Below are 24,071 nucleotides of genomic sequence, written 5' to 3' on the forward strand. Positions count from 1 at the left end.
AAATAAAATACTCCGTCATTTTGGGGCATACAGATAAGTGTAAGACATCATTAGAGACTATAAAGGGTCTACTTTTATTTGTGTACACTCACAATAACAACAAAACCATGTGCTTTTGTAAAATAAAGAAAATAAAAAGGGTGAGCTTTCAGCAGTCTCCGTGTTCATGAGCATATTTCTGAAACACGTCACAAAAATGAACTGAAACTCCTCGAAAACTGATCACACAAACATGAAACATATGTCTAAAGAAAGCTTAAAATGTCTACTACAAATTTAAAACAAATATTCTCCTGCAATGTAATCTCTATGAAACAAAATGATGTACAATTTCTCCTGGCTCAGCGAATTATCTCTAATATGATCCCACCCACCAGCAGAGCGCGCGATTCATTCGCTAATGTGCTGAGACGATCAAATCAAATGGTAAACACCCCCGACTGTGCCTTAAAAACATCTAGTCCATTCACTTTTCTGTGCGTTTGAAAGATCGCAGGATAAACAGTAAAGGAAAGAAGTGCGGGACTCCAATGAACGTTTGTATTTTGAAGAGAGACTTTATCCAGCCGAGGATACAATTTCAGAAGAGTAAGTCATTGAGTTTTCATTAGTTGACATGCTATTTTTATATAAACATGTACATATTTTACTAGTGGCACTGTTTCCAGACTTGCCAATCAGGATTCAGAGAATGACATTTGAAATATGTCCTAATAAGCAAGTTTTAGTTACATTTAAATGTTGTTTTGGCTAAAGCAGGTATTTAAATTGTATGCTGTATGATATAAATATGATATGCAATATGATATAAAAATAATATGAATGTTTAGATTATATTTTAACTAGTGTTTATGCTGCCTCGTTATCATTAACATAGTTTGTGCTTGCAAATTTGTGTTCAGGTGTAAATGTGTAAAATGTGACGTAAATATGCAAATACTAGAAAATCAGCATATTATAATGATTTCTGAAGGATCATGTAACACTGAAGACTGCAGTAATGATGCTGAAAATTCAGCTTTGATCACAAATTGCATTTTACAATATATTCAAATAGAAAACTGTTCTTTTAAATTGTAAAATGAGTTCACACAATGTTTTTACTGTATTTTGGATAAAATAAATGCAGCATTGGTGAGCAGAAGAGACTTCTTTTAAACGGTAGTGTAGGTCTAAAATTAAGTAAAGTCTTTATGTAAAGAAAATAGTCAGATTACTTCTTTTAACTTAAAACTTGATTTTGATCATTATGTCTCCTCACTTTCATTCTCTTTGTCTCTTTGTCTTCTCAGGTGTGAATCACATGAATATTTGTGATAATTCACGCCTCCTCGCATCTGACATTTCTAACACTAAAATTGTCTTACAAAAGTTAAATTACTATATTGTTTTGTATGAATGAGTGATCAGGATGGTTTTCATATCATTTTGTGCAAATACCATGCATAAACGTGATTTTCTCAAAAAAGCACAAATGTCAAAAAACTGAAAAAAGCACAAATGTCAAGGCATGTCAAAACGTCTCCAGATCCCAAAACACCCTCAGACCCCAGAGGATTAACATCAGAAGATGAAGGTAAAAAGAAAAGTTTTGGATGTGCAAGTCAAGAGCATGTGTGTGAGGAGGTCTGTGGATACCTGCATTTGTATACAGTAACTTGAGTCTGAAGAAAAATTAAGACATCTTTATGGGACTAAACTCCTGAAGAGAAAGTCTGGTGTCTCATAGCAGTGACTTCCGCCAACTGCCTGTGTATGGGCGCAAGTTTATATGGAGTGTACTTTGACTGGCTCACATTCGACTGTATGCAGACACTGAGCGTTTGCATCAAAATTAAAGTATACTTAGGGGTTAAGATATCATAGTTGCCCTCCCGAAGCGAAGGCTGTTCCAAAATCTAGGTATCTCAATTATGCTGCCTCCGAAGATATCTAATTTTGGTCAAATTCTTAAGTATCATCATATGCATCCTTCCCCAGTTAGGTGATCCAAGAATGCACTAAGATGAGCTTGGTGGAAAAATAAATCCAAGATGGCAGACGATGCGAGACAAATTTTGATTATAAATATAATGCATTCAATCCTTAAAACTAGTTTATTATGATAGAAAACTGACTATTTTACCCAAAATATGTGTGGTATACGTATTTATGCTCACTACAGTACCGTGTCGTTCCTCTCGTGTAACCTGTATGGAAATCAGTTGCAAGGCAGCATAATTAGCAGCACGAGGCAGCTCACTAAGTTTTGGAACTGACTTGACTATATCTGGTGTTCTATCATTTGAAACCAAACAAACTTATTTTGTGTGAAATGTTTTGCTTGAAAAGTGTGTTTGTGCTATATTTCTTTATTTGCCACTTTTATTTTACTTCTACTTTACTTAAATGCCACGTTTGATATTTGTTATAACATATTACATTCATACATTTTTAAGTGCGGTTAAGGTTTCCAAATATTTACTGGGCCCACCGTACATAACGGAGGCTAAATGGAACCATTTGCATACAGCTCAGAATTAAACAAATGGAGATAACAGAAAATGGGCATTTTGCTTTGAGAGAGAGAGAGAGAGAGAGAGAGAGAGAGAGAGAGAGAGAGAGAGAGAGAGAAATGTGTGTATATGCGTGTGAGAGAGACATTTTGGACATTGGTGATTAAGAAGGAAGTAAAGAAAAAAGAAACCCAAAATGCTTATATGGAGGGAAATGTCAGCTTTGAAGAGGAGAACATTTCTGTTTCTGCTGCCGACGGGCTGGCATTTCCTTTACAATGCGCCATTCAGGGCTCAGGCGAGACAGCAGAAAGGCTGACTGCACACACTCACTCTAAGTGACCTTCAGGAGAAGGTGAAGGATCAACACAGCACGGCAGAAAAACTCAAAATAAAACTTCACAATCACAACAACCAGCACTAAACATGAAGCATGCACCACTGTGACAGTCCAAAGGACTGGAGCTTTTCAAGGACAACAGGGTGTGAGGGTGAACTACTGTCAATCTGTATTCAGAAAGGGAATTTCAGGGAATATCTTGTTTTGAATGAACTGAAATGAAAGTCATTCAAATCAAGATGCTAATGTAGAGAGTCCGGCCACACCTGCAGCCTGTGAAGAGTACAATAGATGACACTTCGGAAATGATAAACCATGATAAACAGACACCTGTTCATGATCTAATGGTACCTACCTTTCCTGTTTGCTGCATTTGTGCAGAGTGAAAAAAGGAACAAACATGCATGATTAGAGGCTGTTCGAAATCCAGAGATCCAAATTAACTAACATTGCATTTTTCAAAATTCTTTCAAATCTCTGAATTTCTGTTTTGATGTAGTGAGTCAAAAAGAGAAGTATCTTTAATGCACTATTTGAATTAGTATTTATATTTGATACACTGACTGACATGCCCCACAGGCCCTGTCCTGAATGGCATCCTCTGCCCATGGAGTCTATACTTTGGTGATGTTTCATTGCAAGGACTGTTGGGTAGTAGACCACTGTTGCTATTAAGTCTATACCAGTTACATAAAGGGCATGTTGGAAGTACACAGAGCTTGTGTGAGTTTCCCTCTGAACTATAAAATAATCTCTATGGCATTGCAGACTTCACAGACAGGCAAATGAAGGCCATGTCTGTGTGGGAATGATCTGAAAAGTGTGTGTTTGGGAGTGGGCATTTTAAAACTTAATGGATCATGAATATTAATGAATGTACATTTGTCCTGTAGTCCTAACTGATTTGATAAAACTTTGGTCATCAAGTTGCTGTTTAACACTGCTGGCTAAAATATTTCCTTATTTTAGCAAAATAAAATCTTAAAATACAATGATTATTTCCCAAAGAGTGTGGGGGATGAACTTAAAAATTTCTAATAGTTATAATGGGTACTGTGGCTATTCCAAAATGTAGGATGGCAGGGGAAGACTTATTCATGAGTATTTATGAGTAAAACATTACCTGATTTATAAAGGTTAGGCTTAGAAGTAGGATTATGGTTGGGTTGTAGTTTCTATTACCAATCAGGTAGCATTTTCCAGGTGAATATTACTGGATTGTCGAATTAGGTATCACTTTCCCCATGAATATAAATGACTTTTCCTGCCATTCTACATTTTGGAAATTAATTCCTGGCAATGACGCCACAAGTCCTCAAGTGTGCCATTTGGGACAGGACAACATATGGGGTCATCTCAACATCTATTAAACAATGGAGTGAAACCCCTCAAACAAGAGACTGCGAAACAAATGGGGAAAAAATGCAGGTGTTTCAAGACTAGATGTGTTTTTAAAAATGTATGTTTTAACCTGACACTGCATTTAAAAAAGGTGGTGCTCCTATGCGAGACGCTGAAAAAACAATGAGACCAAAGATTTCCATCTAGCACGTTTACATAGAAAACAACTATTAAAAAACACCACATATAGATGAAAAAATTAGTTCGGTGTGAACGGCCCCTAAGAGACTGAGTGAAAGAGAGAACCTCCGTGACAGGCCAGTTATAATAGCTCAGTTGGTCACTGGACTATGTGACTACCCGCGCAGTGCAAGATGACAGCTTTGAGAGTACTATCAGCAGGGTGTGGCATTACAGACACGTAATCGCTTGCCTGCTGAAACTGAAAACGGATGCATCTTTGCTTAGGTTTGGTCTTGATTGGAGACACTGTGTGCTAAAAGTCGTCAGCCATCAGGTAGCTGAAATGGTGGATTTGTGCTGAACACAAGCGAAATCAGCCAAAAACAAAAAGCATGATTTTATTTAAAGTAAGGGAACTTACTAAGACGGTTTGCAGGCAGTATTAGTCAGTACTGTATCAGTGTTGTGAACGGGACAACCGAGTCATGCCGCGAGCTACATGTCTGCCTTATTTGGATGAGTCAAGATGTCATTTTGAATAATGTCCTCCTTTTGTTCACTCCGCGGGAAAGCTCGCTAAAATTAGCTACATCTTGTTCCAAGTACAAAGCAGCCCTGAATTCAGAATCACGGCTTGGGAAGCCGACAATGATGTGGAGTGGTGTATTCCTTCAAAATGATACCTTTGCAGTTGCTGATCACTTTATTTTTCTCCACCACATATTACGATCTATAAGACAGGTCTTTAACTATTTCCCCGCCAGCGTTTTTAAAAAAAGTTGCCAGCCACCGCCAGGGTTTTTGACGATTTTCGCTAAACTTTAATGGCCCGCAGAATAGTTTCTTCCATGAATATATGAAGATGCTATATATCAAAATAAAGATCTGAGCCTCTGCTTTTAGGCAAAAAAACCGATTTTATTTTATATTCATTTGTTCTTTTTTTATTGCCACTTGAACAGAGGTAGGTTTTGTCAAAAACAACATTTCGGACAAAAAGCTGAGAAAAAGGCATTTTTATCAAACAAGTGCTTTAGTATTAGTATGGTGTTCCACTTCACGTTTGAGACGATCACAGTCTGTTTCTTTGATCAAAGAGTTGCGTACTCTTTCAAAACATGCGCGCGGGTCTTCCTTATCGTATACCACCTAAAACACGGATACCCGGAAAATTCCGTGTTTGGCGGGGAAAGAGTTAAGGAGGTGTTGTATCCAAAACATGCTACAGCTGCTTACAGGAATGAAAGTAGGGCTGCCACGATCATGGCATTTTAACTGATGATTAATTGTCACACAAATAATCATGATGAAATTAATATTTAAATAAAATGAAACCAGAGCGCTTTGTTGGCTTGTTGCGTTGTTTATACTTTCACATGATTATGGTGTAAACAACCGCACACCGTAGTACTTCAGGGGTGCTTTAACTTGGAACCAACATAATTCACAACTGCGCTGGAAAGAGAGACATAAAAATGTGCATTTCAAGGCATTTCACATTTCTAAATCCCACATTCAATAAGTTACTGGGATTTAAAAGCACACGATAATTGCGGTTAATGCCAATATTATTGATGAATCGCAATCAGGCGATTATGTTATAACCACGACAGACGTTATTACGATACTGGTGTTAACCACATTGGAATCAACCTTTGCACGGTACAATTTGTCTATTTTTTAGTACTATACACATAAAAGTTACATTGAAATTCTGGGATCCACTGTACGATCATCTTCCACTGTACGATCATCTTATCAAGAGAAACAATAATGTTTTGTCTTTAAGGCAAAGCTACAGTGAACCTCCAATGATCTTTGCATGAGTGAGTGATGTGAAAGCTCCTCCTCACCTCTTGAAAAGCAGGATAGCGATGACAATACTGATGATAAGCACCACAGCGAGCACAGGGCCCATAACCCAAAGCATCTCAGGTTGCTCCACACTACGCAGCACACTGCTGTTATCCATTGGCACTGTGATGGGGTCTGAGTATGGGCTGGCCGAGAAGATCCGCTACACAGAGACAGAGAAAGAGGGTAGTTTGTGTTAAAAGCCATGTCCACAGAGAGGCTAAAAATGTTCGCAACCATTATTGTTCTGAATAGAAACAGCTGAAGAAGAGTAAATGCAAACTTCAGTGAATGTAATGCTGCACAGTAAAGTATTGTGATCACAAACATTCAAAATCAAGGTTTTGTAGCTTTTAATCCCTGTCTGTTACGGTGTTGTAGTACTCGAGTCCGACCTGAATCGCGATGTTGACAACCCGTCTTGGACTTGAACATTAATGACTCTGATTTTGACTTGGACTCAAGCATTGTGCGCATTCTGACTTGGAGGAGAGGACTCGTTACAACAGCTAACTTTTACGTTCTGCCCTTTTATGACTTGAGATCACACTCCCAAATCTCCCTGTTCTCGTTCAGAGAGTGCGTGTGTCACTCAAAACATGTCATGTGTACTCGCAAATCTATTATAACGACTCTTTTTATTCATACAAATGTTCTGCCTTTGTAGACGTGGTATATCGAGGGAGAATACTGGAGTTTGAGGAATCAACTCGCCATTTTGTTGGTGGTGCATTATACATGGTTAAAGTTGTAGTATAAGAATGATATTCTGATGCAAACTGACAATGAAAGAGACATGAGCAAATCAAATGACAGAAACCATTAACAAAGATCATGTTGTGACTCAAGTCTTCTCAAAACTGTCACCTCAGTAGAAAACTTAGCTGCACAAGTTTGTCTAGAATGCATAAAGGATTTTTCAGAATCTATATAGCAGCACATATGTAGAAATTTTGAAAATATGTGGAACAAATTGTAAATCATTATAACGAGTTATAATTATAACGAGAAAATAAGATAATGTTGACATGTGTTCATGCATTTATGACAGGTGCAGTTATACATAGAGATGGAGACTGGTTTGTGTGATGTGAGTTTATCACAAATGTAGGCGAATACATTTAAGTGATCCCATTGTTAAAAGGACAAACGTCCATCCATCCACCCATGAAAAATCACTGCCTGAATTCTAATGAATTTTGATAATATAACACTAGAGGACAAATCCTGAGAAAATAAATAAATAAATAAACTTCAAATAAATGGCAAGAAGGCTCTGTTGTTTACAATGGAAAGTTATTTTTCTGACATCTCTTTTATTTCCTTGATTATTGTATAGGCCTATATACAACATTGTGATGGATGGATGGATGATAGAATTTTATTGAGTTCTAAAGTAATTATTCAAGACAAAGAAACCTCAACAGGTCCCCAAATGGGATAGATTCAAAAGTCCCTTTAAGCAAGCCAGTTTACTTTGCGGACATTTTGGTAAGTCTCCGGGCAGCTATTTTATATGTAAAAGGCATTCAAGTACAACTTACCGAAATCTTCAAATCTGTTTGTCAAGATAACGTTTTAATAGTATATTTTAGATCAGCAATAAAACTTGCCATCAAAAATGTTTGCTTCTTCAGCTTAAAACATGCTAAAATAGCATGCTGGTCTAGCTAACGCTCATGTGCATGATACCTCTATCTACTGGCTCTTTTAATTGAAAGTCGGGACTTCCAATCCAACAGTTGAGTGTTATGATTTTGCTTATTCATTTTCTTAAAAGTGGTCTGTCTCCTACTTATATTGTCTCTGACTCAAATATCAACTGGGCACAGCAGGCCTCGTACACACATTGCAGGTCTTCACATCTGTCTCCATGTCAGACCACATTCCTTTAACAAGGTTCCTCTTAACACCTGCCATGCTACATTCACCTTTTATTAGCATATGTCACAGCTCTTGGTACATGTGACCATGTGGAGAAAGACACACAAATAAAAGTGGTAGGGCGAATCTGGAAAGGGGAACAAATGCAGAGGAAGAGGACATGCGCAGAGGTGTAAAGAGAGACCAATGCTCTCTCTCTCTTTCTCTGTGGGTTTGATAAATGGGAAGCAGAGGAGGGGAATCATATCCTCTTCATTAGTGCTCAAACCATGGTGATAGTGAGCTGCAGGGAAGAAGGGTGAGACAGGAAGAAAAAAGAGCCAGAGCAAAGGGACTTAAATGAGACATCTCCCTGCTATGGCCTTATCCCTCCATGCGCCCTGGGAGAGGTTTGAATTCTGCCTCAAACTGCCTGAGATATAAAGAAACAGTCAAGAGAGAGGGGGAAAGAAAAAGAGTGAAAGGGATGAGGAAAGATGGGTCTGTCACTACTGCTTTATCTGTATTGGGAGATGGCATCCATATGGACACCAGTTCCCTGAGGGCCAAACCCCTTTGTCTTCCTCTCTCTCTCTCTCTCTCTCTTCATAGCATCACAGCTGAGTGAGGAACTATAATCCGGATCACTAGCTCAGCTCACCATGACTTCTCTAATAGCGCAGAGATATTAATTGAAGAGATAAGCAGGATATTAGCTCGAGGAGATTCAAAAAGTGATGAAGACGTGTTATCAATGCTGTATGACAATCAAACTGCTAACATGGTGGTTTATGTGAGTGTGGGTGGTCATGTGTGTTGTAATGGCAATATACATTTCATTGCGTACTGTTGTAGTTTGTTTTGTCATTTTGAATATTGGAAAGAAATGTCTTATATCTTACCTATGCTACTGGGAAAACTGGGTCATACCAGCTTAAGGTGGACAAGCTAGTAGTCAGACCATAAATCATAATTTTTATAGTCGTTTTAGGGTTTGTTAACATTACATCGTCATGGCAATTAAGCAGTAAAATAGGCTATAACTTTACACAGAGAAGGTTAATAATCGCTACCACTAAGTCATGTTAACACAAATACTGTTTATGTCTTGTGGCTATACTTTTGAAACAGTATTTTAACATTTATGGATTTGTCCCATTCACTTCCATTTTGAGTGTCTCAACGGAACACAGATTTATTTTTATTTTAAGGAGGGGCAAGTCAAAATACATTTTTGAGATAATCAATATTATGCCACAAATGCTGATGATTGAGCTTAACTTGTATTGAACTTGGAATATTCCTTAAACATGGACAAAATGGTAAATGTTCTCAAAAACTATATATAAAAGTCTGGGTCATATTTCAGCCCAAAATCAAAAGAAAACAAAAACCCATGAATTTATATTTTACATTACGAATCTGAAACCTATTTTTGGACCAATAGGACTATAATATTATTCTCAATAATATAATACTAAAAAAAAGACACGACTGATTTAACATTATATTTAAAATTAAATATAAATAAAATCCATTTTAAAAGGTGCACTCAGTAACTTTTGTCTTTGTGTCATCTTGGACTTAAGGCCTCTGCACACCATAAGCAAATGTTCGCCTCGATTTCTCGACGTGATCAACATTTTGTATCGAAACAATAGATTCCTAAGGAGCCATTCTCACATGGAGTGAACTTTCATGCAGAATCGCATGGCGACAAAGTGGACATTTTTTTTTACGGTGAGTGAGTCTACATTTTTTTTTGTGCCCCTTGAAGAAATACCCTTGCCAATAATATATAAGCTTTAGATCACGTAGCCATTGCAGTTACCAGAACCAGAGAAACAGGTAGCACTAAAGCACAGAAAGCTGTTTTGACCACCAACGTTTAAAGGTGAAGTAACTTGAGAAAGAAATCCTAAACCAGTAGTGAGGCTTTTTATTTCATTTCCATCAAATGCCTTAAAAACAAAAACATTTTATTCTCATATGGGTTCTCTTAACATGTAAATTATACTGCTGCATCACTTCCGTGCATCCCCTTTAAAAATGATCTGATCTTATGAGGGTTGTCTTCATAATTTATTACTGCACTGTATGGCCATTGCATTTAATGTTACATGAGTTCTCCATACATCCATCCATCTTCAACCGCTTATCCGAAGTCGGGTCGCGGGGGCAGCAGCTCCAGCAGGAGGTCCCAAAATTCCCTATCCCGAGCCACATTAACCAGCTCTGGACTGGGGGACCCCGAGGTGTTCCCAGGCCAGTGTGGAGATGTAATCTCTCCACCTAGTCCTGGGTCTTCCCCGAGGAGAGAGTTCTCTTATGTCCTTAATATAATATACAGTATATCACAGAATATTTGCCTTTGTATCAATTTAAGACAAATTTGGGGATATTAAGTGTTTTCCTTTGCCTAATAATAATATTAATACTATTGCTGTGACTTGTAGTGCCCTCTGTGTGCCTTTGAATACCAAAAACAAAATTATTGTTGCTGTGCTATTTTTAATAGTCGTTTACAGGCTCGTCTGTCAGTAGCAGTATTAAAGTATCTTATAATGGATCAGACTGAAGAGAGTATGGATTTTATTGGGTGAGATTGCCAGCTTGCTCACTGGGGATCTAAATACAAATACAATTTACGTATTTATTCTACAGCACATTACAGCTTCTTTTTCTGTTGAAGCATACTTTTCTGTAAAACCGCTTTGAAATGATTTATGTTATTAAAAGCGCTATACAAATAAAAATGACTTGACGTACTGCTTGCAGTCTTGGAGCGTTTCAATTTCATCACGTTTAATTAGTAACATGCAGGGTTTTTAGCAAATATAAAGTAGATGTACATGGCAATAAGAGTATGTTTTAACAGTCACTATGAGTGTGCAGTATGCAGTGATTTGACTTCAAATGCACTTAACACAAGTATACAGTATGGGTTGCAGTGGCAATGGCATATAATTAATAGTGTTCCAAATTATAATGTTTTAACCGTTAAACCATTTTTTACACAATTCTTTCTAAATACATACTCGGACTGTGTATCCATGATAATACTGTCAGTCAACTTGTCTAGCAGGTGAACTGAAATAGTTTGTGAAGTGTCTAGAAAGTTCTTTCTCGTTTATCAAATCAACAACACACTCATTCACTGCCTCAGTTGGTAGAGATCCGTTTTAGATTTTCAATCTGCTCGCTAGAGAATTGTTTCCTATTCTTCCATGCTTTTTTGCCAACTTGGCAAGTTGTTAGTTGTTCTTCTTTTCACCCGGTGATGGGTGGAGTGAGGACATGCCCAAAGAAGCATTCAGCCTCCTACCGTACTGGGAAAAAAAGCTTGTTGATTAGGGCCACCTATTATAAAGGTGTGAATGTGCTAATGGAGAATATTCGGCTTTTGGGTGGGTTTATTGTTGTAACATTCATTTTCCAGTCATTTTTTTAAGCCACCTGTACTTGTTATAACATCCTCCAACAGCACATATTCCTCAAGAGCCTCAGATGATCTGCATCACCAGTGACATTTGTCTAGCTCTAGCATACAATAACAACAACTAAGCGGAAGTGTGGAGCATCCGAGAGGATACAGCTCGCTGTAATGGTGCCACCCATAGAGAAGTCAGAAAAAAGGTGGATGGGAAAAGGCCATTCGTCTGTGATTCGCCTCTCATAATCACGTCACGTTTGGTATGAAAATGCCTTTACACTGACAGCTAGCGGCACTGATGAAGCATAATTTAAAATCAATAGTTTCCAGTTTCAGATGGCATTGTAGAAATGTAGTATTCACAGTCAGCCATGATTACTTTCACTTTCATACTAGATGGTTACTAGGATTAAGCGACTAGTATTTGGCTGGTCATGTGATTCCCCATGTGCGAACCCTCTCCATGTAGCATAAAACAGCTTTTATAAGGTGACTGATAAGACTGGAGTCTGCATTTTAATGTGAATGCTCATGATTTTCCATATATATATTATATATATATATAGAGCAAAATTACAGTTCATGTCTTTAGGAGGTAAACTTTTTTTAATGAGGAAAAATTACTGATAGCACCTATAATTAAAAATAAAAATTAAGATTTTAAAATACAGTTGCACTTCATAACATGGTAGTATTTGATGTATTTATTTTATGCTGATTTTCATAATAACAACAACATAATTGTGGATTTTTTAAATTTGTATTAATGGGCCTTAAAACATGCTTCAATTTATTTATAATGAAATTCGACCTTGATTTCTTTATGAGATTCATTAATAATCAACACTCCCTCGGTTTAATTCCTGATCCAGCATGTATGGAGAAATGCATCTGAGCAGAGCGGGGCACTAACCTTTTCTGCAGCTAGATATCTACTGCTTAAAAGGTAAAAATGTTTCCTACAGCACTTTAATGCAATTTGAGTACGATGTGTTAAAGGGAGTTAATGTCACTAATGTGTCGCATTTCCTACAGACAAGAAAGAAAAGAAAAAATGAACCTGAATGCTAAACGTGACACTCCATTGAGCGAATAAGGATGGTATGTGTCATAAGGCAGTAGGCGAGGTTAACGACATCATCTCAGCGCTGTGGTCTCAGTGCGGGCATGCTAATGTAAACACTTTATCTGGCAGAAACAGCTCTGCCGCCACAGGCCCAGCCAACTGACTCTCTCTCTCTCCATCTCTCTCTCGAGTGTAGATGCAAGTGGGTCCTTGGAAAAGGCAATCATTTTTTTACTGAAAATAAAAAATTAAAATAAAATATGGGGACAATGGGGAATTTTATGCTTACAACAAGAATGAACCATTTGTCAATCGGGCAAGAAAGAACTTTTTTTCTTTAAAGTTTATTATTCTTAACCCATTGGCAAGTTTTCTCTTCTTTTAAGCATAAACCTCACTAAATGTTGTTAGATTAATTGATTCATATATTTTTATGTCTCTCTTTTAAGGATGTTTAGATATATATATATATATATATATATATATATATATATATATATATATATATATATATATATATATATATATATATATATATTACTGAAAAATACAGTGTAAGAAAATTATAATAATTGGTTTTTCATTGACTGGCGACCTGTCCAGGGTGTCCCCCGCCTTTCGCCCAATGTTAGCTGGGATAGGCTCCAGCCCTCCGCAACCCTGTACACAGGATAAGCGGTTGACGATGGATGGATGGATGGATGGTTTTTTCATTGTTTTAAGGGAAAATTATCCGTAAACCTGGTTTGGAACCATATTTATTATATACATAATTTTATTATACAGTACAATATATTGATAAACAAATATTTACTAAATCTTGAAAATGTCTTTCTATAGGTCTATACTACTGTAAATCTAACATTACTCTAGTAACGAAAAGAAGAAAAAAGCTATGCTTTCAATTAAACACAAAATAAATATGCTTTTTTAAATATTATAATTTTTTATTAGTTTGGCTTTAGTACAATGACAATACAAAAGCCAATTATTTTATTTAGCAAACACTACGTTGTCTTTATAATATTATGCTTACTGTTTCATGAAACAGTATACAATAATTAGGTCTTTATAAATTAAAATATTTAGCTTCCTTATATTATAATAAGGTTTTCATTTCGAAAAGTTTTACAAACCCCTGCCCTAACGTTCTCTCTCCATTGGACTATTACACAACAAACAAATCTCTCTCCAAAACCAACTCTCTATCTGTCTTGCTCTCGTTCAGGGTAACAACTTAAGCTTGCTTGTCCACACTTGCTTAAAATGATTCTGTTTACACACTCTTTCTATCCTGCGATTTCACACTCTCCTTGGCTTGTTTATCTGCTTCAGTTCATGCTTGTACACAAAGACATTTCATCTCTCTCTGTTCCTTTAACTTTTCTTTTTTTTCTCCACAGACATGGCCTTCCAGTTGTTCTGGTGGACTTGTTAACAATACTGTCTTTGACTTTTAAAGTCTGACAGGAGCTGAAGCTAATGTCTAAACTGAGAGTATAAAATTGCTTTGGAGAGCTTGTCATTTTGATGGTAACTTTATTAAGAACTGCTATATAATGTTTTAAATCAAATTGTAATAATAATAATAATACGATGCTGATGTAACGGATGTAAGTGACACAAGCGATTGAAACGGTCTATTACTATTTGTCACAATTTGCACGCCATCAGTATACTATCTAGGATCCCTTAGGTTTTTTCTCTAGTATATGTGGTGACACATATGGAATATTCCTCGCATTAAGCTATCAAAACGAAAATATGAGGAACAAAATCATGATGAGTCTTTGCGTTTTATTGACAGATGCCATTTCACCTTTCAAGTGACAAAGTAAAGGCCCCTTATGCTGAAGCTCATCCAAGCCATTATCAAGCCTCTATTGGACAAAATGAGGGCCTGCTAGTGTGTGCCAGGGCCAGTTGTGTTCCCACTGTCACTTCCGGAGCTTCATTGTGCCTCCCCCAAAAAACTTTTGTGGGCACAGTAAAAATCCACTAAGATGCACAACGGATAAAACGTAGAACTTTCCATGGTTCGAGATCATGGTCGGTGTTCTGGGACATCATCCCGCTGTTAGTGGAGAGACCACTTGGGACACCTTGGCAGCTACAGGCAGTGAGTTGTCAACATTAACTTATCTTGCTAGCTTTCTAATATTTACATACAATATAAACTCAATATTCTAGATAACATGAAACCTCAGCTTGAGCTTCCAACTTACTTGTGAAATAGGAGGGGAGTGTGACATTGGCACCAGGATTGGGTATTACGGGTGGGTTTTAGGGCAACATTGCAGGGCTACTGACCCAGTGGTGGGGACGCAGATAAATATTGGTCTCACAGCTCGAGCTGTGCCAGCTCCACAACTGGCCAGTTGATAGCCTTGGCTTGCACTGGCTCGATGATGGAAAAGCGGCTATTCATTTCCTGATGCCCTGTATACACCACCGGTGACACACAGCCACAAAACAACATTCATTTTCAATGAGAACGACACCAGTGACATACTGGTGTCGAGTGCAGGCCAGACAGAGATGTTAGAATGTTGTGAGGGAATTCACTCTTCAGTATAATTTAGAGTCTGTAACCACATCTCATATGAGATCATATTTTCTAAAGGTCTGGCCAGTTGTGCAGTCCACGCTAAAACAACAGCAGTAGGACCGTCCACTAGCAACTTTAGAATACAGAGACTAGCGACATCTAGTGATAATGTCGCTGGAAGTGTGAAGATGGCTAAAGACAGCTCCGCAGCAGGAGAGGTACTGGAGAGCCCAATTTGAAGTGCTGAGTGAGGAAGCTGTCCCCCTCTTTTCGTCATAAAGCATGGAAGACAGATTAATGCCTAAGCTTTAGCGATACTTAAGACTCAGCTTCAAGGGAATCAGGACAAGCTTCCATGCTCCCAAAGCCCTGCCTAGCAAATCCATTCTCCTGCTCTTTCAGCTACACTGAGATGGAGCAGCTCGAAGTGGCAAACACTGCTGACACCACCACAAGAGGAAATTATGAATATTTATCCAACTGGCCCTCTGGAGATCTGGGCTATAACTTTCAGCTATGATTACTTCCAGGGCCGTGAGGGCACAGAGTTTGATTCTTTTATTTGTTTGAGAAGCAGATGGGAAAAGCGAGGGGGGCTGAGGGAAGCGTCGAGGCATTTAAGCTAATGCTTGTTCGACAAACAAAGCTTATTGAGCTTTGCTGCTTATTAAGAGAAAGCCTTGGCAAGACTCACATAGAGTCATTATAGAATGCGTGTTATGCAATTGATGCTGAAATTGCCTGAACAGCTAAACAATCCAAGATAAAAAGGCAGCAAATACGAATGAATCAAGGGGTTAGGGTATGCCTGGTTAGCATGGACAGTCAGCCCCTGCTGGTAGATGCCATAACTACACCATTCCAGTGGCAAAAAGCATCTTTCTCCATTGATAGCCATTCAAAAGAAGCCCTGTATTCTGAATAGTTTTGCAAGCAACATATAAATGAAAAATATTTTATTATATTATTGTAAATGGTTTTTCTAGGGCTATGGCAGAAGTCAAGAGAATCAATTTCAGGTTGTTTCTCATCATATGCCTTCAGAAGATGCTTGGACTACTTTAATGATACTTTTGGGTGCATTAACAAGCATTATAGTGAGTCACTATCAACTGCCATTATATGGAAATCTGGGATTGCACATTTTTTTAATCAAATCTCCATTTATGTTCTGCATAAGAACATAGGGTCTGGAATATCATGAGTGTGAGTAAAATTTTTTAGATTAAAACCATAACATTGACTTTCTTCCCTGTCTGCTAATTTTGATGTCACAGCTCACAAGTTGCCAGTGAAGGGCTTGAGACTGTGCATTCTTATGGTACAATCGGACAGTCAGCATTGTCATCTTGTCATTGACCCAGTTTACACCTGATGCGTCTCGGGTGATTGCATCACATGTGGTCTCGTGACTTCTACCTGGTCGTTTAAATAAATGGATCTCCTGTGACAACTTGTGTTCGGATTTCGAGGGAAGAGCCTCTGATTTCATGAGGACATGGATCACTCACTATTATCAGTGTGCTACTGCATGATATTAAACTGCAACAATGTCAGAAAAGACAGCAGCAGCATGAAAACATTGGCACACTGTTTCTCCCAGATGCAGTTGAAATTTAATCTAAGCATAAACGCAAAATTTTTATGAAGAATTATCCATTGTTTTAGTGGAGTACCTATGTCAGCTCAGCTTCAAATGGGTGCGTGTCATCTGTGTCACTTCATATTGATATCAGACACACTGAAGAAGATCTGTGAAGTTCTCGTGCTTGTGCATGAATGGATAGTTACAGTACTTCCTTTTAAAGGCGCACAGTGAAAGGTGATATTTCGCTACAGTTCGGGACGCATTCAGAACGGATAGCATTTACACCTCAAATGCAATATAGTCACATGTATTATTGACTACATTGGTATGTGGTTTTTGTGATTCAATCCAAAACATTTACACCTGTATTTAGCGCTGACCACATGTGATCTGTTAACCCAAAATGTATTAAACGACTTTGCAGTCCCTTTACATAGTGAATTGCGCATGCTCGTTGTGAGTTGGAGATGGTGCATGTACATTACAGGTAGGATATTTAAATGGTGTTTTGAAGTGGGTAAAGAATTAAGACTGAGCTCTTCAAGCAAACTTATGTACCTGCTTCTCATTGCCGGTGACAGGGTACTGGTCCTTGAGTTCAGCCATGACAAAGCAAAGGTAGGGCTGGTTGTTAGGAACAGGACGATTGTAAAAACCGTTGTACATCTTCTCGTCACCCAGAGTGAAGGTTTCTGGAAGGGAAGCAAGCTTAGCGGTGATGTATGGCCTAATGGTGTCTGCATGACGTCGTCTCCTGATCAGAGCTCCCTCACTAGTCTCAAGAAGCTGGGAAGAGAATTCAGAGAATTGTATTCAGACTTTGTGTTGCATGGAACATTTTTTAAAATGATAAACTTGAAACGAATCACTGTGGTCTATTATTATTATATTTACAATAGTACATGCTAACAACAACATAAAAAAACTAATAGTATATATATTTTAAAAAAAAACTCACCTCATCAAGCTCCATTTCATCAGGGTTCCCCCACTTTCGTGAAGATGTAAGAGATACCGCACGACCACAATGTAGTACCAACTATAACAGAAAGCAATAATATTAGCATACACCTTTACTGGTCTCAAAGGGAATCTTCATGTTTAAGGGAGTAAGACATTTTAAGGCTTTTAATGCAAATTTTTAAACTTTTAAGAGAAATGAAATAGGAAGCCATTAAATGGTGTACTTAAATAATATTCCAGGTTTAATACAAGTTAAGCTTAACCCGAAAGTATTTATAGCATAATGTTATTACAAAAAGTCCCATCATTAATTTTTAAAAGGGGGGGGGGGGAATCACTGTTACAGTAAGGGGCTTACCATGGAAGTGAATGGGGTCAGTCCATAAACATCAAAACAAAAACTGTTTAAAAAATATTGCCCTTTGCTAACCTTCTCTGTGTAGTGAAAAACCCCCTGGCACCAACTAAAATGAACCGGCCCTCACACAAGACACCAAAGTATGTGGTGATTTTTTAATCACACTTCGCTTAAGGTGTATGTGTGTGTGTGTGTAAAAAAAAACGATGATTTGTATTCCAGGTAATAGCTTCAGTTAATAATTTGAACACTACTGTTTAATCTTTCAAGCATCTTGTGGTATGGACAAGCATATCTTCAGGAGAGTGGCAAAGGGATCTAATAATATGGCTAAGACTGAGATTTTATTTTGGCTTGAGTCTTATACGAGAGCCATTTTTTATATCAGCTCTAAGAAAAACACTTCCATTTCTCCCTGTGCTTCAGAGCTCCACCATTACTAAAGAGTGAAGCACTGTGTCTTACAAGAAATCCCACATCAATCAGCGGCACTCCAAATGCCAATCTTCTCCAAGACTTTCTCGTTCTCAACATTCTGGTAATCTTTTTACCAATCAAAAACGGCACTCTGGAGCACAGCACTGTTCTTCTCCTGAGATTGGCAACAAGGTGTGCAGGATTTTTTTTTTTAACCACACAGCACCAGTCCTGATTTTGTCAAAGGCCAAGGAGTCAGAGAAGAAATTCACTGGTTTTGTGGTTCAGTCACAAATTTGTTTTATTTCTTTTCAGGGAACATAATTGGCTGTGGAAAAGCATGACTCACAAGCAACATTCAGTGGCCCCAAAAAACATTTGGACACTTAAAGGTGCACTCGGTAAATATTTGTCTTTGTGTCATCTTGGACTTGCACTGACACCTAGCAGCTTGGATGCAGCTTCATTTATATGAAAGTTTTCAGTTTCAGAAGGCATTGTAGAAATGTAGTATTCACAGTCAGCCATGATTACTTTAATCAATGAGTGAAAGTGTCAAATAACAGGATGGATACTGAAATACATCTACATCTTTTTTTTTGTTAAAAGTTATGCTTAAAAAAAAATGTGTGTTTGTGCTACATTTCTTTAAAATAAATGCATCTTAGGTTGCAATTTTGTTATAAAATGCAGACTCACAAAACAAAAAAACAATCTCCTCTTTTCCTCCATTTCCTCTTCATTCATGAAAAATTAAGTGTTGAAAATTGCATATAAACATAAGAGCCCGTTCTCATGCATAAATTATCATGACACCTTTTAGCAGTATGATAAACAAAGGGCCTCCACCAAATACAGGAGCTCTTGTGAAGAGCACTTAGCTGTAAAGATGGGCTCTTAGTCTCAGAAGAACATGTCAAACAGAGTAGTATGTCTGCTTTCTAGGAGCACAATGTGTCCATATCCTCCGTTATGACAGGCTGAACTTTAAGTGGTCTTAAACCAAAAGCTTCAGATATATCTTTCCCCTCAGCAAAGACATAGAACAGTCTGTCTGGCAGCACACTCCCCGTTTATTGATTTCAAAGCGTTCCTTCACACCTTATCCTTTAGCACACAGCTCAATGTAGACTAGCGCAAAAACATGCCGATGTCACTTTAGACTGGCAAGGACCTTCTGGTAGTTCGAAAAATCCAGCACTTTCATTCAGAAGGTCAATTTTAAAGCTGAAATACATTAGGATGACGTTAGCATGGGTTTAAAAAGCAGCTGGAATGTGCAGCGTTGGCAGGAAGGTTGTTTGCTGAGGTGGGTAGATTCTGTTTGAGCGTTCAAGTGTTGGGAGGGAATAATTGCATGGTAATGGTGTGTGAGCTATATTGCAGAATGGAAAAGCGTGGCGTCACTAACCTGAACAGGCCTGCAGACGATATTTTGGGCAGCCTTACTGTATGCATATGGATTTATGAGGTCAGCAGTCCAGCAGCTATATAATATAATGTGCATTCTATTTTCTTACTCCATATGTCTTGTTGTCCAGTATAGATATCAAAACATCCATAAAACAAGATATAGTTATTGTGAAGAAAAACGACACTAGATGTAAAGTCTTGTTTTATGCTTAAAAAATGAAACTAACTCAAACCTGGAAACAACAGGGAAATATAAACATGCGTTTTCAAGGATTGGGAAAGAAAAAGAAAAGTTTCCATTGAAATTTCTTTAGTCAATACAACTTTTTCTAGCTTCACTCTGCTATAACATATTTCAAGACCTTTATATTGCTCTTGCTTAGACTTTGTGTAGAGTTTAATTTGCTTACAAGCCATAGCGATGACTGATTTATTTTGCAGTTAATTGGTCAAATGGTTCACAAATGGCAGAATGATTCATTAATGAATCAGTCTGAATCAAGATGATTTTATTTTATTTTTTCCCAGAAATCAAAAATGACTTGAAAAGGGAAAAAAAAGGGTGGAAACCCTGGAGTATTTGCCAGTGAGGCAACAAAAATGAGTTTTTTCCTACTCTACTAGCAAATAATTCTCTCAAATAGTTCTCTAAATTGTTATCTTAAACTAGATATTGTTCTAACAAAATATTGAGGTGTATATTTAAAACAACAGTTACTTACATATTTAGGGTTTCCACCCTTTAGGACCCACGGATTTCCATGACTTTGCCATGATTTTCAGAGTTGCTTGTGAATTATGGAAACTGATTTTTAAAAATTATTTTGATTCAGACCAATTTGTGAACCATTTCGACAACTTAACTGAAAAGAACCGACTCAAAAGGAGGATTCACTCACAATCAGACATTATTATGGCTTGCGGGTAAGTTCTACTCAACACAAGGTCAAGGTCTACAAAAAGCCACATTTAGGTGATAAATATACATATTTTATATTAGAGCAGAGAGAAAGAATAATTTATATGCACTAAAGAAATTTCCACAACTATTAAGATTTTGTTAATTGCCTTGACTTTTCCCAGTCCTGGAGTCATGACTGTGGAAACCTTGATATATATATATTTTTTTCTTCGTTTAAGCATACCCTCACTGAATTTTGTTTGATTTCCCTGAAAACAAGACTTAATCCATCGTGTCATTGTGCTTCACTAGTAAATGTTTTAAGGATGTTTAATCTCACTGTATATTAAGTGTCTTTAACTACTATGTCCTTAAGTATTTGACGCAATGTACTTCATATGTACAGTAAATACGTGGTTGCATTGTAATTATATTTAAAAACCTGCATTTAATTACATTTGTAGTTACACTGTTAACCCTTACCTCCAACCCTAAACCTAACCCAACCCTTACCTAAAACCTAACTCTAACCCCAACCTTAAGCCTAGTCCTAAACCTACCAGTACCGAAACCTCAGTAGCAGCAAATGTGAATCTTGAGTATTTTGTAGAACAACATGTAGTTACAAGGTAAATACATTGTATGTATTTTAATGTTCAAAATTATATAAAGTGTGACCAGTTGTTTTGATAATTGTTTGAGATTAACAGATTTGTGGTATGGCACAGTCTGATTCTGCTTGTCGGATTCATGGAGTACTGACCTGACAGGAGCTGTTGTGGGCACCTTAGGCATGTTGATGTCAAGTTTACCGGTGCTGGTCTGGTCTGGTTTGAACAGGGCTGGTTTGGTCTTTAGCAGGTCTGGCGCGGTGCGAATTGAGACTTGCTGCTGCAGGCCACCAGCACTGTTCCCTCGACTCATCAGCACGAAGGAGTAATCCGTATCCGGCTGCAGTCTCGTGATTAGCTTCCTCTTTAGGTTGCCCTGCACCTCCACGCTCTGCTGGTTATACAGGATCTACAGGAGGAGGAAGTTCACATTCACGGGTTGCACAGCTCACCAATTCTAACATTCGTTAGTAACTTTGTTAGTACTTTTCATTCCGTTTCATTTAAACAAACCCAACATACAGAGTTTGATAGCATAAACAGGCCATGGCTTGTAGGGATGGAAATTGTGTGCTGTTTTTTGGACATTACGCACGCGCGTGCGTACACACACACACACACACACACACACACACACACACACACACACACTCTCTCTCTGCAAGTTGACAGCTGTTGAAGTCTAAACATGCGTATAAGAATTAGATTCTAGAATTAAAGGATTATACTTCTTCCTCCAAAACTGTTTGAGATTTATATCTTTTAACGTGTGTAGCATCTCTAAATTAGCCCAGTTTAAGTGTGGATGTACTTTAGGGAGGTCTCACCTTAAAAGGCACTTGGGATTTGTAGTTTTCTGGAACCTCCCAGGTGAGAAGGACTGACGTTTTCATCACAGCTTTAACACCAAAACTTGTGGCAAATGCTATTGGACAGAAACAGGGATTTCATAAACATATTTATATAGAAATCTGTTTAAATTATGCAAATGAATTTTCAATTAAACTAACAGAGCTAATACAATGGAATATAAACAGATTGTTTACAGAAGATATGACTTCCTGTTGTCATTATTTGAACGTCACTGATATAAAAAGTGTCAGATTCACTAAACAGTTGCGGCACATTTGTGCATGGTATTTTAGCACAAATACCTGCGTCTTATTCACTAACCACTCACAGTCACGTTTAGTGGGCGTAATCTGTGCTGAAATTGCACTGCTTCTTCAATATTTAAACAAAGTCACTGTCATTCCTTTCCATGCAAACACGCCTCATTTCTATGTAAATTAGGCTCATTAAAGACTGCGCTTCATTCAAAAAACAAAAAAAATGTACATTGCGCTATTACCGGCAAATGTAAATAGGTGGATACATTTACGCATTTGGCAAATGCTTTTATCCATAGCGACTTACAATGCACTTATTACAGGGACAATCCCCCTGAAGCAACCTGGAATTAAGTGCCTTGCTCAAGTACACAATGGTGGTGGCCGTGGGGATGGATGTTTGATATCTAGTAAAAGAGATGTTTGTGAACATTTTCAATTGATCCTTTCAACTGATCCTTTTTTTTTTAATTAATCAAATAATGTTGAAGAGCATTATAAACTGGCGTATGGTATATCCAGATGTATGGTGTCATCAAGAGCACGTTCTGCATGTTTAAGAGATAATCGAGGTGTTTGGATCAATATGCTGCTGTTCAGTTCCGTCAGGGTGGGTCAAATATGGTGGTCTGTGGCATCCTCTGCAATATTACGCTCAGAATCGGACTGCAAAATCAGAATTGCACGCACAAATTGCGTTCAGCAATGATGTTTGGGTGTGTTTGCACCGTTGCCTGATCTGCAGAATTCCAGTAGTGAATCGGGAGTTAAACGAGTGCAGTTAGAGTGTGCAAAAAAACAGCGCTTTTAGCTGGCAAATTGTGAATCTGCCCCTAAATGTTTATTTCACAATTAAATATTTCATATTATTTTTAAATAAAGAAATCAATACATCTGTATTTTTTTTTTTTTTGGAAACTGGCAAATATCTTCCATTATTGATGCAGCTCCAAACAGACCCTTTAACTTCTAACGATTCCAAAAATGGTAATTGCCCTACTTTCTGCACCTCCTCTACTGAAAGGAAACCTCAAAACTCTAGAAACCCTGCTGAGAAGCTGTTATAAACTAAAAGGACAGCTTTTAAGCCCACTTGAACATTTGAATATCAAGTAAACTTCAATTGGAAAATGTCTCTGTTTGCCTTAAAATAGACCCCCAATGTGAGGTAATTGGATTTTTAATATTGCATTGTAAGAAAGCACATTTATCATGGTGTTAATACGAGTGTGGAAAATCGGTTGCGGCATGTCAAGTGTATTATGCTGCAACATAACATTTATTGTTTATTTGGTGATTTGTCTGTGACCACAACTGCTGTAACTTAACAGAGGACAAAAATCAAAAGTTGTTAACCACACACTGAATTGCAAAACAAAAGATATAATTTTATAAAATTTGCATTTTAAAAAAATTTGCAAAGTGAGTTAAAAGCTAGACCAACAAAGGGAGCAGCTGTTTAAGCACATTGCTTTCTTCAATGGACAGAGGACAGCAATTTCAAATTCTAAATGTGTTGTGATGGAAGTGGACAAGTTCATGTGGAAAAAACCCAGGTGGTGTTTTGTGGAACATCAGTGTGTACGTA

General features: G+C 37.6%; 1 protein-coding gene across 1 annotated transcript in view; it reads right to left on the reverse strand.

The window, feature by feature from the left end:
• Window positions 1-24,071, reverse strand: part of LOC127649257 (receptor-type tyrosine-protein phosphatase F-like) — a 168,050-nt gene that overhangs the window by 30,436 nt on the left and 113,543 nt on the right. Inside the window, 6 exon segments of the mRNA XM_052134281.1 lie at window positions 6,213-6,376; window positions 17,270-17,497; window positions 17,670-17,728; window positions 17,731-17,750; window positions 21,527-21,783; window positions 22,202-22,299. Coding sequence (XP_051990241.1) covers window positions 6,213-6,376; window positions 17,270-17,497; window positions 17,670-17,728; window positions 17,731-17,750; window positions 21,527-21,783; window positions 22,202-22,299 — 826 coding nt within the window.

This window comes from Xyrauchen texanus, chromosome 9 (genome assembly GCF_025860055.1).
Source record: "Xyrauchen texanus isolate HMW12.3.18 chromosome 9, RBS_HiC_50CHRs, whole genome shotgun sequence".
NCBI classification, from domain to species: domain Eukaryota; kingdom Metazoa; phylum Chordata; class Actinopteri; order Cypriniformes; family Catostomidae; genus Xyrauchen; species Xyrauchen texanus.